The sequence below is a fragment of the Haliaeetus albicilla genome, chromosome 10 (assembly GCF_947461875.1).
Source record: "Haliaeetus albicilla chromosome 10, bHalAlb1.1, whole genome shotgun sequence".
NCBI lineage: Eukaryota > Metazoa > Chordata > Aves > Accipitriformes > Accipitridae > Haliaeetus > Haliaeetus albicilla.
Genome location: NC_091492.1, coordinates 2,074,731 through 2,092,359, shown reverse-complemented (window position 1 = coordinate 2,092,359; position 17,629 = coordinate 2,074,731). Strand labels below are relative to the sequence as shown.

Below are 17,629 nucleotides of genomic sequence, written 5' to 3'. Positions count from 1 at the left end.
GGAGCAGCGGGGATGCAGCCGTGCCTCTGCTATCTCTATATATACACGATAATACTATTAATGCATATGTGCCGTAGCAGCATCGTGGAGCGCTGGGCGCTCGCCCTGGCTGCTGCGCGTACGCAAAGCATCAAATGTGAACTGAGAGATGACCCGTGCGTGCTCCAGAGACCCCGAATAGATGCAGGTCGCTCCTCTTTTCTTGCAGAAATTCTCATTTTCTGCTCAGATCGCTGTTGGGCTGGGATGGTGAGGCTGGGCAGCATGGGGTGGACCCCAAATAGGGCTGGGGAGCTGCAAGAATTACACCCAGGAGAAGACTAATAAGCTGAATTTCATACTGCTTTGCAGCCTGGTTGCCCCCTCCCCAGCTCCCAGCAGTATAAAGCCTTTGCCCCCTGCAGCAGACAGCAAAGAGCCTCCCTAGTGAGGGAGGAGAGAGAAATCCTTTCTGTTTCCAGTGGACTTTTAAAAAGACACTCTCTAAAACAGGGATTTACTCTTCTTTTCAATGTAACCTGTGTCTAGGGCTAAAATCCTGGTGGTACCTTTTAAAAGGCTGCGCTTGACTTGTGCTTCATGTCTAATGCCCTGAGGTCTTGTATTGTAAAATCGGCTGGTAAATTCAGGGCTTAGCTTTTATGCTTTCACCTACTTAACAGTGTCTAAAATTGCGAGGGCAATTTGCGGGTGGTGTTAAAGTTAAGGCAGAGGCGGCAGAAGCTCAAATCCTTTCTCCGGTGGTTTCAGAGCAACGGTTTGCTGGAGGGGCAGCGAGGTCGGAGGGATGCACTGGGCGGGGGGGGGAATCAAGGTGGAGCAAAAGCCTTTTGCCACACACCCCAACCTCATCGACCCTCCGGCCGTGGGAGCCAGGACACAGGGACATGGGGACATGGGGACAGAAAGCCCTTCCCAGGACGCCTCTCCCAGCCTGGCCCGACAGCCCTTCCCGCTAATCCGTAGGTGGAGCTCTTCTGTCATCTTTTTTCTGCTTATGTCGCTAAGAAGTAACCCAGAAATAGCTTCCCTGGGAGGAAAAAAGTGCCTCCCTCAGCAGCTTTTGCCAAAGGTGAAATGCTCCGAGCATCCTTTGAAGAGCCAAAAGCTGGAGGGCTTCACCCCGGGGCTGCTCGGGGTGTGTGGGGGGGTTGCACTGCCCCTTCCTCCATCCCCCTCCCCACCGCAGCACCAAGAAAAGGGGCCAAAATATCTCTCCTCCCCGGCTGACAGCCGCCTTTTCTCTCTTTTCTCCTCTTTTTCAGGTCTGAAACGATGCAGCAGAGCCCCGCCGGCGCTCGGGACCCCGCGCCACCCCGGCCCCGGGGAGCCGCTGCCCCTCTCACCACCCCGGTGCCCATCGGTGGAGGACCATGCCCGTGACGGAGGGACGGCAGCTCGCAGCGGGACGGGAAAACGGGGCTTTCTAGCCTTTCCCCCCTCCTCGGTATCATGACTGGAGAGACCCAGCATGTTTACACCATCGGCGATACTGAGGCCGGCCCCAAAGACCCCGACAAGGAGTTCGGCTTTGAAGGCTGCGGGGAGAAGGACGGGAAGGTGCTCGGCGGGGAGGGCACGTCCCCCTTCCCCGGCCCCAAGGACAAGGAGCCCCACAGCCAGCGGGAAGCCGTGATCCGGCCACAGCAAGCGGGGAAGATCGACTTCAAATCCCTCCACCGCAAACCCAAGTTCGGCAACGACGGTGCCTGGGGAGAGGTCAAGGGCGGCCCCCAGTCCCCCCCGGGGAAGGGGCGAGCCCGCGAGCGTAGCCGGCGCTCAGGGAAGGGCGAGCGGGGCCACCATCAGCTCTACCGGCTCAGCATCGCCGGCGCCCGGCCGAACCCCACCATCGGCATCGCCTATCCCCAACAGAAGGTTACCCCCCCGAAGAAGCCGGAGGCCAATCGTGGCCCCGTGGCCGGCAGCTACCGCTTCCACGTGCCCAGCATCCCCCAGCGTGAGGCCGAGCTCCGGCAAGAAGACCTCGGCTTCGGCCGCCGCTTCCCCGATGCCGCCGCCGGCCGTACCTCCGCCAACTATACCTCACAGCCCGCTCCCCCCCACGGCCCCAAAGGGCAGCCCCCCGCCGCCGGCATCCCCCTCAAGAGCTCCGGCACCAATGGGCAGCTACATTATTTAGAGTTTCAGGCGAACAGGACCGACTCCTGGCCTTCTCCGGAAAAGAGCTTTGCCGGCGCTAGCTATGGGATCTCGGTGCAGAAGCCCAGCTCTTTCCCCGAGGGCGGCAAAGCCAGCGCCCACGGTCTGGGGGCTTTGCCGTGCCAGTACCCCTTCCAGCTGCTGCACGACGCCGGGAAGGAGCCGTACCGCAGCGATGCGGGGAGCCAGGAGTACCTGGACGTGGGGATCGCCGCCGGCCAGCTGGCTCACGGCACCTTCGCCTTCCACTCGTCCTCCAGAGAGTGGCAAGAGGAGACGCTGAGCGGCGGCTCCTACGAGACCGTGTCCCCCGAGGGAAGGCTGTACGGCTTGCCCGCGCCGCCGCAGCCGCCGCCGCCGCCGTTCCTGCACCCGCCGCCGCCGACCCCGCACCACGGCCCGCTGCCGTGCTGCAAGGGCAGGAGCGAGCATCCCGCCGACCCCAATGGTGCTCTCTCGTCGTCTGGTGCTATCGACCAAAACCCAAGCACTTTCCAAGAAAACCAAGCTGTTTTTCCGTCTAGTTTACACTCGCCTAGTATGCCAAAGCCAGTCGGTAAGAGGCAAGCCTCAGCGAAAGACAGTGTCCCCGGCCCGCGGCTGCTGGTCCAGAGCAGCCCTCTGAGAAGGAACATGCCACCAAACTCTCTCTCCCAAGTGCACTTTCAGAGCAAAGCCTATTGCAGTTCCCCCGCGGGCAGCGCCAGCGCAGGATCCGTGCCTTTCGAGACAAGCATTCCCACTACGGCACCCACCCACCCCAGGCTTGTGCAAGCTTGGGAAGGTGCCACTAAGGCGTTTTCTCCCATGGACCAGAATTCAGCACCTTATTCAAACCCTGTTGGAAACCAGTTCTCATTCGAGTGCCAATCTGGCCCCGAGCAGAGGCAGCACAGGCAGAAAAATGCCAGGATGCCTTGGCAGCAAATACACCTCACTTCTGCAATGCCCGGTCAAAACAGGCTAGAGCTGTCGAGACAGATCACCAGCCAGAAGCTCCCCTTCCCCCTGGGCACGTCGGAGTGGCAGGGGAGCGGGAAAGCCCAGAAAGGGCCCCCCGTAAGTAACTCTCCGGGGTACCATGGCAAAAAGCTCTTGTCGGGAGAGAGCCTCGGGGTCCAGAGGGGAGACCCCAACTCAACGGGCGCCTTCTCTTTCGAAAGTGGGAAGGACCCGGGGTCTCCTGCCTGTGACTCAAGAAGCAAAGCCCTCTTCTACAGCATGGGTCAAGCAGGTCCTCTTCCTCCTCCTCCTCCTCCCTCAAGGAGCTCGTCGGGCTCAGCGCTGGTCCTGCCGCCGTCAGCCTTGGTGGCTGCCTCCCCTTGCGAGTCCCCGCTGCCGTCCCCTGTCCCCAACCCCACCTGCGGCAGTACCTGCTCGTCGCTCTCCCCCATGTCCAGCAGCCCGCTCAACCCCGGCTTCGAAGACAGCCAGATGTCCGGAGCACTGACCCCCTCTCCCTTCTTCCAGCACCCCTGCCATCCCAAGGACGGCAACAAAACCTTCCACCCCTCCGACGTCCTGAGCTCCAGCTCGTTTCATTACCACCCCCCGGACTCCGTCAAGACCTTCCACTTCCCTCCTGATGCCCTGAAAGACGACAACCTCCTGAAATGTGCCCCGGCGAGCCCGTTCCACAAACCCGGAGTGGAGGTGGCCAAAGGATGCTCAGATGGGCTGGATGGGGAGCAGCCTCCGCCGCCGTACTCCTCCCATCACTTGCTGGCCAGTTCGCTCAGCAGTGCCAGCCTGGACCAGCTGGACGTGCTCCTGACCTGCAAGCAGTGCGACCAGAACTACAGCAACCTCTCCTCCTTCCTGCAGCACCGCCAGTTCTGTGCCTCCCATCCCGCTCCCCAGGGAGAGGGCAAGGATGCTCCCCGGGCAGCCGAGGGGCGGAAAGCACTCCCCCCGGAGCTACCCAAGCCCCCCAGCCTGGGGCTCTCTCCGGACCCCCAGGCGCATTTGTTGGCGTTAAACAAGAGCGATGACTTCTTGCTGGATGGGGAAAGCAAAAGCGAGGGCAAGGAAGATGCTCTAAAGGGTGGCCTCTTCAACGGCCTCGCCGCCAGCTCCCTGCCGCTCACCGCCTCGGACCTGGACATCGACGACGCCAAGCTGGACAGCCTGATCACCGAAGCCCTCAACGGCCTGGGGTACCAGTCAGATAACCCAGAGATCGACAGCAGCTTCATAGACGTGTTTGCCGACGAGGAGCTGACGGGCATGAAGGCGGCAGGCGGTGGGATGTCCCACAAGGCGAAGGAAGCCCTGGCCTCGGAAAGCAAATCAAAGCAGGCGGCAGCGGAGGAGAAGGCAGCGGGCCAGCCCAAGGCTGGCTATTTTTATGAAGATAGCCACCCGGGCGGGGAGCAGGCGAAGAGAGGAGCAGGAAAGCAGCACCTTCACAAGGGGAGGGCAGCGCGGAGGTTGGCAGCGCAGGAGCTGGATCCCGGGGCAGCGGGAGCGCAGAGGACGGCAAGGCTGCGGGCGGGCAGGAAGAGCAGCGTCCCACCGGCCAACGCCTCCTCCAAGTCCACCTCCAGCCAAAAGCATCCCAGGAAGCTCAGCCAGGAGCCTCCAACGAAGAGTGAGGTGGGGCCGGGCATTGCCACCAAGAGCTCCAAGCCACCCCGATTCTCCATGAAGGAGATGAAGAAGCGGAAGCCCCGAAGCGGGACGTGGAGCAAGGAGCTCATTCACAAGATCGTGCAGCAGAAGAACAAGCTCCACAAACTGCAGGTGAAGAGCAGCAAGCAGGCGCAGTTCCCCCAGGTCACCGAGAGGCTGATGCCAGCCGCCAAGGAGGGCAGGTTTCGGGAGTACGACTACGTCTCCGATTCAGATGATGACGGGGCAGAGTGCAGCAAGGTCCGGGGAAGAAAGAAGCGTGGCACGGGATTCATTGGGAGGACCAAATACAGCTTTAGCAAGAAACGCCCGGGAAGAAGTGAGGCTGTCAAAGAGAAAGACCCAGCCTGGAGCTACAGACGGAAAAGGGATGGTCAGAAAAGGGAGGCACAGGAGCACGGCGGGGTCCCGAGCCAGAAGGATGCCGAGAAAGAGGATTGTGCCACCAGAGTCCGAAGACGGAGCAGCCAGTCGTCTACCAGCAGCAACCACAGCGGCAGCGTGCCCAGCGAGATGGGCACCAGCCCACCCCACGCTGATGCGGCTGGCTCGGGCAGGGAGAAGGGAAGCACACGGAGGAGGAGGCGGTCGGGCAGCCCGGCACATACGCCAAGGACTCCGCTCAGCCTCCCTGAGGACAGGAGCCCAAAGAAGAGCCAGAAGAGCAAAGAGAACTTTCCCAGGGGGAGCAGGCGGTTTGGCTCAGCCAAACCTTTGCTAGCAGGCTCCAGGACATGTCCGAGTACGGAACCAGATGTTGCTGCGGCGGACCGTGCAAAGGAGGAGCTGTTAGTGCAGCCCCAGGAAAGGCAGCTCCCCAGCACGGCCGCCTCGGGCAGGAGCCCCGTCGGGGTCTCCTGTAAGGAGGGTGCAGAAGAGCCCAAAGGAGCAGCAAAGCACAGAGGTGAGGCAGGAGAACCCACCCTGGAGGCTCAGGACTCACCCGAACTGACCGTGGTCAACCAGAGGCATCAGTTTGCCCCTTTCACGAGCGACGGGCTGAAGTACCGGGCGGAAGAGTTAGTTGCTCCATCCCACGGCGGTAACAAAGCTGGTCCTGGCAATGTGAGTGCTGCCTACTCAGAAGCAGGCATCAAATATTTGAAGGCACACGGGCTCTGTGACGGTCAGAAGGACTATCCCGCGCCGGTTGCCCCGTACGGGGGGGATGCAGTGGGGATGATGCTCGCTGCCAAGGCGCCCGATCCGTACATCAGCAGCGACAACACGTTTTTCGATCCCAAAGGCCTTCCCAGTCACTACGATGAGAACCTCTTCTCAAAGCCCCCAGCCTTGGGCTCCTCGCACATGGATGACATGTACTTATGCCGGGATGACATCAATGCCAGGTCCTTTGAGCAGAAGCACGCCACCATCTCCCCTTATGCCACAGAAACGCCACAGGGCAAGGTCTCCTCCCCTCTTGGCTTCGATTCCTCTTCAATATTTGGAGAGCTTCCTGTCACCGAGTTTGATCCGCCACTGTATGACAGCGTTTCTGCGAGCAAGGATGGTTACGTGACAACATTCACCTGTCCCGGCAATCCCCCCAGCAAGCCGCTGCAGTTCGAGCAACCGTACCCACCGTTCATGCCAGAGAAAGACTGGTCCCTCATGGAGGAGGTGGCTCCGATGCTGCCAGAAGACATGACTGAGTTCCACAGTCTTTCAGTGGAGAAGCCACTAGCCAAGAAATTCCCCGAGGAAGGACCTGTCCCCACCAGCCAACTCTCCCTGCCGCTGTCGGACAGGATAACGGATTACAACGTGACTTTTATGAACAACATATCAGACGATGAGCTGGAGATCAAGCGATTAGTCACAGAGCTGGAAAGTCAACTGCAAACCAGCAAACTGGGTAACGAGGCATCTGTCGCCCTTCAGAAACCCGAGCAACACGTCGCTGCCCATCTGCGAGGACAGGCGGCCGAGCAGTTCCCACCGCTGCCGGTCGAGCAAGAGACGGGCCATGGGAAAGGACTGTTTTTGACAGATGAGCTGGGCAGTTCAAGCCTCTGCGTCGGGGAGAGGCTGGGAGGCGAGAAGCCGGCCGTCACGAGCGCCCGTGGGGATTACGAGAGACCCAGGGAGCCCTGGCCCTGCCCGGTGGAGCTGGGCTCGCTAGACACAGGGATGTGCACGTCAGCCCCCCTCACCATGGACCCTTTCTGCTCCAAAGACAGCGGCGAGCAGCTCCAGGAAGCTGCGACTGCCAAGGAAAGAGACCCTGGAAAGATGGAAGATGGGTCTTCCTCCAAAAGTCTACCTGGCTTACGCGTGCCAGACCAAACAGAGGCTCCTGTCTACCCAGACCCCGTGACAAAAAGCCCTCCTGTTGTCACCGACTCCATGTCGGCCAAGAGCCTGGAGGCAGCTGAAGCGACCAAAGATCCCCTGCCATCCCAGCGCGGTGCTAAGAGCTTCCCTGTTCCCGGGAAAGCAGATGAAAGCCTCGCTGATGCCGCAGAGCTGGAGAAGTTTGATGCGCATCTTCCAAACTGTAAACCTGAATTTGGCTTTCAGCAAGGTCCCACCCCAGCCTTGGATCTCACCTTTTCGCCTCACATCAAAGAGGTCCCAGATACAGAAGAAAGACCCTTAAGCAAGCCCGAGTCACCCAAAATGGCGAAAAGCACCATGGACTTCAAAGGGGATGGTGGTGGGTCTGCATTGATGGAAGAAACGGAGGAGAGGAAGAATCCCACCACCTATCCAGCCCCCGGACCCGGCGACAAAGCCAGCAAGCAAAAAGTGCTACTGTTTGATATGCTGAGTCTGCCCAAGGAGAGCGACTGTGGCTCCCGACAGACACTGGCTTCCCAGGAGACGGCTGCCAACCCTCTGCAGCAGCTACAGCTCTTCGTTGCCCGAACAGTGAAGAGCAATGAGGAGGAGCTGTTGATGCCGTGCTTCCCCATGCTGCTTGCTCCCAGTCACCCCTCTGCCACCACCCGCATCCAGCTGGAGCAGAAAGAGGAGAGCGGCAGTGCCTTGGAAGGGGAAAATCGGACATACTGCCCTGCCCAAGGGGAGGGGAATGTCCCCATTGGAGGCAACGCAGAAAGTCTTGCTGCCCCAGCGAAAGAGACTGTGCTTTTCTCCGGTGGGTGCGAGCAGCTGGAGTCATTTGGTGCAGTGGGCTCTTACCGTGCAAAACAATCCACATTTGTGAAGCCAGAGCTGCAAAATAATGTAACGGAGCTGCAGCACTTAGCAAATGAACACGCGGAGCCAAATGACATTAATATCCGTGCAGATGGTGTTTCCCAAGAGCGTACTGACCTCTCGCCACTCAAAAACACAGCGGTGACCCCACTGCCAGGGCAAGGAAAGAAAGCTGATCAGCTCATGGAAGAGCAGGAGCAAGATAAAAACAAAGCGACCCTGGCATTTAAAAAACATGAGCAATCCCACTTAAGCCATAGTTTGCTCAACAAAGAAACACTAGGCAGTGCAGTAGCAGAGAGGCTGGAAAAGAATCAGGCGGGGCAGGGGGCACAGCCCCAGCACAGTGCTTCCACGAGTCCCACCAGCCCCCCCGCTCCCTCCGAGGAGGATCTCCACCAGGATCAACGCTTGGCGCCAGAGACAAAAGCCGGCGCAGTCAGTGCAAAGGTTCCCAGAGAAGGAAATGGCAAGAAGAAGTCCCTCAATGGCTGTCATTACATGGGCGAATCTCCGGCCAGCCTGCCCTTGCCGACCAATTTTTCTCCCCCCAGATGCTTGCAAAGCAGTGGGGCTGAGGCAGGAGAGGTCCCCGGCTTCGGTACTCAGCTCTCGGATGAGAAGAAATACAGCGCATCCCCACTTAACACATCAAGTTCATTCATCGTGAAGAGGTGTCCTCCCGAGGCCAACAGCCATTGCATCCATCACCCCACCGTCAGCCCGGTAGAGCAAGGGACATGGAAAAGGGCACCCACCTTTCCCCTCTCGCTGCATCACTGTGGGGCCGTGCTGATGGAAGCGGTCGAGGACGGTCACCGTCACCTCCCCGATGGCATTTTGGGTAACTACAGACCGCCTGAAAGAGAAGGGACGGCGATACCCTGCGCTCTGCTGCACGCTGATGGTCTGGTGGGCTCTGCCTTGGAGGTGGATGGTCCCCAGAAACCACACGGGAAGGACTGCTCTCTTCCCTGCTCGCCACCTTTCAACCAAAAGGGTGTGGGGAAGGAGGTACCCGAAAGCGCCGGTGCTGTGCTGTCAAGTTCCCATTTTAAAGAAAGCCAAACGTGCACCATCACAGATACGGTCGTTAACTCCATTCCTCCGGACACCCAAGATTACCCAACCCAGCCCACAATGGATCTTCTGCCGATCAGAGAAAGAGAGGTAAACCTGAATCAAGAGACCAAGCTTGAAAGCTGCTCTGATGATGGAAATAAGCATCAAAGTGAAGCAGAGGCTTTGTCCTACAGTTTTGCTGTTCAGCAGGTGCCGGCTGCTGTCAGCAGAGGTCTTACAAGGATTGGAGACATTGGTCCTGCCGAATTAAATGGCCACGAGTTTTCAGAGGCAGCAGAGGTGAGACTTGGTCTTTCCAAAACCACAGAGAGTGGAGGAAAGAGCTTAAAAGGGGAGAAATCCAAAAGCCATGGGGCTGGAGAAGCTGGGAGTTGTGTGTTAAACAGTATGGGCCAAGGAGAGGGCAACACGCCTAACAGTACTCCAAACCCTTCCCAAAATGAACTTCACAAAGAAAAGAAGCCAAATGGGCTCCCGGTGACCTGCGACATTTGTTCAGCCACTTTCCGGTCCAAGCCTGGCCTGACGAGGCACAAAGCTGTCAAGCACCAGGTGAAGAACGGTGGCGTACCACAGTCCAGCAAGACTCCCAGGTCCGCTTTGATTCCTGCAGACAAGACATCAAAAGCAGCCCAAAAGGTGCCCAGGAGGAGCCTGAAGACTTCGGTCAAAGACAAAACCTGCAGCTCACAGATGCCGACCACCAACGTTGACCACGTCCCCAAGAAAATATGCCAAGACCTGGAGAAAGATCCCAGCGCGCAGATGCAAGAAGTGGTCAGCAGAGTGCTCAGCGATCTCAGCGTGATCTCCTTCGAGATGTCCCAGGAGCTGCACCGCACACATGTTCTGCAGAGGGAGATGAAGGCAAAGGGACCGCGCTCGGAGACAAGGGGAGCAGGCGAGGCGGCCGCTGGGAAGCTGGACTCGGGACGGCAAGCCAGGAAGGGAGAAAAGGGCAGAAGGAGCCAAAGCAAAAATCCCAGAGAGGTGAACGGCAGTTCTGAAAAGAAGCTAAACAGGAAAGTGAGACGAAGGAAAGCAAAGGTATTTCCCAGCAGAAATGAGCCCAATGGTCCATGTGAGCTGGAGAATGCAGGTCCTCCCGCTGCTGTCCTCAGCTCCAGTCTGCCGAGGATCATGGAGGGCTTGCATGAGCCAGGTGGTTGCATCTCCACAGAGGAGCAAAATAGGTCCAACTCAACGCAGCACTCTCAAAAAGCTCAACAGTCCCCTTGTGCAGCTGAGCTTGCAGAGGACCTGGGCGACAGGATGGTGTCTTCAAAGGAGATGGTCAGCGAGGAGTCAGTAACGGGCACAGTAGCCTGTCCTGGGGAGGTGGAAGAGCCAAATGGAGTGGAAGACACACAGGCTTGCAAAAAATGTGTTAGCGGGTTTGTGAAGCAAGTGGAGAAAGGATTGGGCAAGGTAGGCAAAGAGCCGCATCATGGTGCTGATGGCGCAGAGGAGATGGATGCTGAGACAGGAGACAGTCCTGCGGCAGGCAGCGGCACTGGGAATCAGAGTGGTGCCCCACAGGGTCTCACGGCTCCTGCCGAAGGGGGTCTGCCGCTGGAGACGCGTGATTCGGAAACCACCCAAAAGGCTCCCGGGCAAGGCAGCATGCAGACCCCGCCGGGGACCAGCCCTCCTCCTGCAGAGCCAAAGCAATGGGCGAAGGCAGACGTGCCACCGGGCAGAGAGCATTGTGTGGAGAGCGCAGCCGTCTCGGACCTCCAGAGCTTGTTTGATGATGACTCCACATTCTCCCAGCTGTTCCCCCGGGACGACCAGTTTGTCCGGAGAAAGTGCACACGGGTGTATGGGAAGCGCAGCAAGAAACCCAAGCCCGTCACTGAGGTGAACCTCCAGCCAGCGGGTGCCATCGACCTCTTCACAATCCGATTAGCTTCTGACCTCAGCGAAACCAGCTCTTTCTGTGTCACCAGGGAGGACCCTTGCGAATATGAAACCATCTCTGTTGACGATGCCTTAATGCTAAACATGTGTCATGGCAAGGCGAAGAGCGGAGATGCTGCTCCCAGCGGATCTAAAAGCATTGCGCCAAGGTTGGACCGCGAGAAGACCGACCAAGGGAAGGAGGACATTGACCTGGAAGACAACATGCTAACCTTCTTGTGCCAAAACAGCCAAGTGGACAACGTCCCCAGCTTGAACCTCTGGGGGAGTCTGGAGAAGGAGGGAGAAAGCCTCTCTGCCGAGGACATGTTTGAGCCTCTGATGGACCTTGAGGATGAACACTCGCTGAGAGAAGCAAGCTCTGAGCCCCCCGACCTGGCAGAGGAGCCCTACGATGGCAAGGCTAATGAAGATTCAGACTCTCCCGAATTTCATACCATCGACATTGAGATGCTGAACGCAAAGCTGAAAATGAGAGACATGTGCTTCTTCAGCCCTTGCGAAGATCTTCCTGGCCACGGGGAGGACAGCGCTGTGAGTTTCAAGCCAAAGCTGGGCCAGCACAGCAAGCACAGAAGTAAGCTAGAAGATGGGAAACTGGGGAAAAACCGCAGTGAGATAACCATCAAGACCAAAGACAAGCAGTACAAATGCAAAGTCTGCTTCCAGTGGTTCCTGACGTTAGGGGAGCTGGACTTCCACAAGCTCTCCCATAACCCTTCCCCTCCGCCTACCTGCTACATGTGTGTCCAGCGCAAATTCAGCTCCCGGGAGCAGCTGAGGGACCATCTGAAGGAGAAGCATGCCAAAAACAAAGCCGGTCTGTGGGCTTGCGGGATGTGCCTGAAGGAGATCTCCGATGTCTGGATGTACAACGAGCATCTCCGGGAGCACGCCACCCAGTTCGCTCGCAAGGGGCAAGCCCAGAAGTCCGTGATGGGTCTGCCAGCCTGCTTCGGTGAGGACAACGCTGCTGTCACCCACTTCCTCAACACCATCATGTATCGGAAGCCCAGCAGGTCCTCCCGGCACGCCGACCCCAGCAGCAAGCACGCAGTTAGCAGAGAGAGCAAGAGCCCCAAGGAGCTGCCCCTCGAGCAGGAGGCCAAGGCGATGAAAGACCCCATGGAAAGCAACGTTAAGGTGAAGCCACCTGCTCCCAGCTCCTCTAAAGCATCTGCCAGTCCGTCTCCAGAGCACATGGCAAAAAGCGAAGGCACCCCAAAATCTGTCCCCATGCACCCAGACTGCAAGGATCCTTCCAGGGACTGTCATCACTGTGGCAAACAGTTTCCCAAACCCTTCAAGCTCCAGCGGCACTTAGTTGTGCACAGTTTACAGAAGATTTACTTGTGCCACAAGTGTCCGATGTTCTACCAGGAGACCAAAGAGCTTCGAAACCACCTCAGCCAGGAGCACGGCATAGTGGAGGAGCAGGAGATCAAGCACACCACGCTGTACGCCTGTGAACTCTGCGCAGACGTCATGCACGTTATCAAGAAGTCCTTCATCTGCAGCATGTGCAACTACACCTTCTCCAAGAAAGAGCAATATGACCGGCACATGGAGAAGCACCTGGCGGGAAGCAACAAGACTTTCAAATTCAGAGGGGTCATGAGGCCTGGCGTTGCCTCCAGGGAGGGCAGGGAGAAGGTGAAAGAGGACAGCTCTCTCCGGGAGGGCATGCCGCCGAGCAAGAAGAGGAAGGTTGCTCACCACGGCAGCTCGCTCCCGCGCAGCTCGCCGGTCCACCTGGACCACGCTAGTGACCTTCAGCTGGTAGAGGCTGCAAGCCCCAGCCTGCAGGCTCCCACTGGCTCCTTCCCTACGGCACCTGCTGAGCCAGGAGCACCCCAACCCTCTGTGAAAACGGAAGACCTGGTGGGTGACTTCTCCGACCTCCTGGCGGAAATGGAGAAATCCCAGTTCGACACCCTGCCTCCACCACCCTGCCTCTCCCCGTCTTTGCCGCAGGCTGCGGCAAGCAGCCCGGAGCTTGGCCATATCGCTGCCCTGTCTATCGAGGAGCTGGAGAAAGGAGCGTTTGATGGGAAACCACTTCCTTTCTTGGACTCGCCCGAGTTTACCATTGACCTTGCTGGGTTGGCTTGTAACCAGGCCACAGACCAGAAACTCTCTCCTCCACACCTGACTGAGAAACGTGGCTACGCCGATGCCCGTAAAAGAACAAGCGTAGGCAACAAAGATGAATATATAGCGGGTGCCCTGGAAAATCCCAGTGCAGCCACTGATGCTGTGGATGGGATCCCATTTCTCCAGCTTGCCAAGAAGGTCTCGGAGCTTCCTTCCCCGCAGGCAGAGGCTCCACCAGCCAAGGAGAGCCACAGGTGGGGCAACCCCAGTGCCAGCGATGCCTCTTGGGAAGGTGCACCTAAGGCCACGTCTCCAGAAGCTGCCCACTACCCCCTGCCCCTGAAGGACAAGACGGCATCGCCCACGCTGAACAGAGCTGCCAAAGATTCGGTCCCGCAGAAGAAGACTGTGGGTAGCCAGCCCGGCAGCGAGGCTGCTCCCAGCGTGGACAGCCCCAGCAGCAGCACCGAGGAGGGTCAGCAACCCATCTCAGGGAGGGAGAAAGCCGTGCCTGAGGCTAAGGACAGTAGCGCTAACACCAAAGACCAAGGCAGCAACCCAAGCAAATCCACCAGCCACCAGCCCAGAGGTGAGGCGGCCAGCAACGCCGTGAGACATGGCCACGTGGAGCCGAGCAAAGCCACCGGCAAGCTTCACCCCAAGAGGAGGAAAGAGCACAAGTCCTTGAGCCACCGGAGCAGCTCTGGCTCCCGGGAGAACATGGAGGGAGATGGGAAAAAGAAAAAAACCCGGACCCCGTGCCCGGGGAGGAGCGAGAGCACGGGCGAGCTCAAACGTGCCGACTGGAGCAACGCCGAAGCTTCTGCCCTCTCCCCTGGGAGGAGGGAGACGCACTGCAACAAACTGGTACCCAAGCCCAAAACGGGCACCCAACTGAAGAAGATGGTCCTGGACACTTACAACCAGAAGAAGGGCGAGCTCCGTCACGCCAACGGGGATTTGAAACGCAGGAAGGCCATTCTGGGGAAGAGCCTCCACCAAGTGTTGGCCAAGGGGCCGGCGCCGTCCCCGCGCGGCTCCTTGCACAGCCCGCGGGCCGCCCGGGGTGCCAAGCCGGCCGGCTCGGCCAGCTACCGCACTGCCGAGTCCCAGAACAACCTGCTAAGCCAACTCTTTGGGCAAAAATTAACTAGCTTTAAAATTCCTTTAAGAAGAGATACTTCAGAGTAATTTATGGAAGTGACTTATGGTGATCCTCAGCTGCTTTCATGGGGTTTGCAAGGGAAAAATTATCAAAGCATTAAATTCGTTTGTGTAGCATGATTTCTCTGTCTAGCTTAAATGAACTTGCACTGCAGCCTCTGTGAAATAGTTTGCTTTGTGTCTACTAATCTACTTTAATTCACCTGATTTATCATGCAAATGCTAGAACTTTGATGTTGCTGATGATTTTCATGAACTGAAATTGTAATCGCTTTGGGCAGACTGAATCGTCGAGAGCAATTGCTTTATTGCAGAAGTGCTGAGGTTATAAGGATACTTGCAAATCTCAGACCCTTTTGAGTCTGTGTCTGTGTTATCTTTGTACAAAGTACTTGAAGAGATGAACTTCATTCCGTAGACGTCTTATTCATAAGGTGCAGTACACTGTAGAAAGCAAATTTTTTTTTGAAGATTTTGCACAAATAATCCCGTACAATTCATTTAATTGGGAGCTGGCCTAAGAGATGATACAATTAAAAAAAAAAAATTAAATTAAGAATCGAGTGTCCTATATTTTGACAGCCATCCCTATGAATTTGTTTCTACATCGTCAAGAGAATAATGAACCGGCTCTGGGGCTGCCGGGGCTGTCGGAGCCCTTCAGAGGATGCTGCCACTCTTTGACCACTGTAGACGATGTAACCGGAGGAGAGCCGCCACCGCGAGCAAACTGCACCTTGACACTTGTGACAAACTCTGATTTTTTAGGGGTTTTGTGTGTGTGTTTGTGTGTTTTCTTTTTGTTTAGGGGGGGAGGGGAGGGTGTTTTGCGCAACGACAAAACTGTGCCAATTTACCGCACCGAACCAGTACTGTCCGAGTGCCCTCAACGGTATCACTTCTAAACTATCTTACTGTATTGAGTTAGTGGCTATATAGGTATCCGCTTTTTACTATGCAGTTACTGGTGCTATTCTTTTTTTGTAATGTGAATACAGACTTCCTTGATTGAAAAAATAAAAGGGAACCATTAGGAAGTAGCCGTTACCTGTAAAAGAAAACGAAGCAGGAAAAAAATATTAAAAATCCAACTTTGGGGAAAAAAATCCTGTATGCTGGTACTCCATGGTGTCGAAAAGGTTACGTCACGTTAAACGAGCATGTTATACAACCGAACTTTTGAATCCGGAAAGAAATCTCAGGTGCAAATGAGGACATGGAAGATAATTAAAAATACTATTGAAATACTCCCAAGTCAAGGAGGTGAAGTAATGCACTGATGTGATATGAACAGTCAGAGTACTTTGCGTCTGTCCTGCAATTATTTTTTTGTTTTGTTTTAGATTTAAAAGGAAAAAAAAGAGGCTTTATTCTGTTAATATGTATCTTTACAATTCTTTGTATTGTATAAAAATATTGTAGGTAATTTACCTTGGGTGCAATGTGTTCTGTCAAAAGTTTTTATTTTGATATTTTGTCAGAGAAGCAGAGAGAGAGCAGGAAACGCCGTTTTATGATGTTGTATGTGTGCTTTTAAAGTGCCTCTTTAATATTGTTAAATAAAGTATGAGATGAAAATATGGGGTGGTACTGTAAAATCATACATGATTAATCTTTTCAAATATATTCCAATATTTTCACAGAAATTCCCTGTCTGCGTGATGTTTGTGGGATGTTCCTCCCTGGTTGTGTCCCATACCCTCCTCCCGCGCACATCTCTAACCAAATGATTGTATTTCTAATTGACAGTTGGATGCCCTGTATGTCTTCATGGTGTCCTCCGTAAAGTTGCTGCGGGAGGACGTTGGTGCCACTGCCATCACCTTGCAATCATTTGCAAAGCACCGGAGCTTCTCAATGGTGAAGGTGCTCACGCATCTCCTCTTCCCCATTGCATCTTCCCTGGGCCCTACTCACGGCATGAGTGCCTTGTCCCCAGGGGGAAAAAAAGCCCAACATAATGGTGATGGCGATAGTGATGACCAGATTGGGTCATCACCAGTTGGTGATGGTGATAGTGATGGTGATGGCCCCCAGCAGTTGGTGATGGTGATGGTGATGGTGATAACCCAGTTTGTTTATCACCAGCTGGTGATGGTGATAGCCCAGTTTGGTCATCACAAATTGCTGATGGTGATGGCCCAGTTTGGCCACCAGCAGTTGGTGATGGTGATGGTGATGGTGATAGCCCAGTTTGGTCATCACAAATTGCTGATGGTGATGGCCCAGTTTGGTCATCACCAGTTGGTGATGGTGATGGCCCAGTTTGGTCATCATTAATTGATGATGGTGATGGTGATGGCCCAGCTTGGTCATCACCAGTTGGATTGATGGTAATGGCCCAGTTTGGTCATCATCAACTGGTGATGGTGATGCTGATGGCCCAGCTTGGTCATCACCAGTTGGATTGATGGTGATGGCCCAGTTTGGTCATCATCAACTGGTGATGGTGATGCTGATGGCCCAGTTTGGTCAACGCCAATTTGTCCTCAAGCTGACCTCTGCCGGTACAGCGCTGAGGTCTGAAGGTAGGAGGCTGACACAAAGCCGGGCATATTATATTCTCTAATTACTGTTGCAATCGTAACATTTAAACGCTGTCAATGAGAGATAGCTCCTAACCGCAGGCTAGAATCCTTGCCACTTGGGGCTTGTAACTAAAACTGCAGGATTAATTTGATTAATTGATAGAATTATTTTCCAAACTACTCTTTTGTTTATGGAGGCTTAAAATGCTTGCCGCCTGCACCCTCCTGGTGTGTTGCAGAGTGGAGATAAAGTGGCTGAAAATAATTAGTATGGCTTAATTTAGGGAAAAAAATAACCTCAAAAGAATTTTGCAGAAAATTTAAGGCAGCACATTTTACTTTGTTTTGGCAGGAAATATTACGGAGCTGGAAATGGGACTTTTATGTTTTCCCTCCACTGTATTTCACCAGGGCAGCAAACCTACGGGGCAGAGGAGTATTTCATGCCTGGTTGTTACTGTAGCTCTCCCGCACCTCCAGATTCATAACCCGGGCACCTCAAAATGAAGTTCCCTGGCAGCCACAGGTTTGCTGCAGGGGCTGGGACCCGTCCCCGGGACCCTGGGCAGGGTGCAGGGACACCGTCCTAAAGCAGCACCCACCTTCTTCCAGCAGAGCCCACGAGCGATGCTCGCCTCGGGTATCGCTCCCTCCCGAATGCCGCTCCCCGGATTGATGCTAGCATCGTCCCTGCAGGCTGAAATATTTAATTCTTCCCTTTTCCCTCTAAAAGATGGGTGTCCTCCCATCCTCTCCTGCCTCCTCTCTCCTGCATCCCCCTCCCGCGGTCTCAGTGCCTGCTGAGTGGGCAGCCCCCCCCGCCATCCATCAGCTCCCTAAAGCCCTGGGGTTTGCTGAGTCCTGCATTATCCGGCAGCGCT

At 55.8% G+C, this 17,629-nt stretch overlaps 1 protein-coding gene across 6 annotated transcripts in view; it reads left to right on the top strand.

The window, feature by feature from the left end:
- Positions 1 to 15,882, top strand: part of ZNF469 (zinc finger protein 469) — a 209,318-nt gene extending 193,436 nt beyond the window's left edge. For all 6 annotated transcript variants that reach the window (XM_069793301.1, XM_069793305.1, XM_069793303.1 and 3 more), the window contains one exon: positions 1,266 to 15,882. In XM_069793301.1, coding sequence (XP_069649402.1) covers positions 1,453 to 14,247 — 12,795 coding nt within the window. In that variant the 5' untranslated portion in view covers positions 1,266 to 1,452 and the 3' untranslated portion in view covers positions 14,248 to 15,882. The remainder of the gene's footprint in view (positions 1 to 1,265) is intronic.
- The last annotated feature ends 1,747 nt before the right edge of the window (positions 15,883 to 17,629 follow it).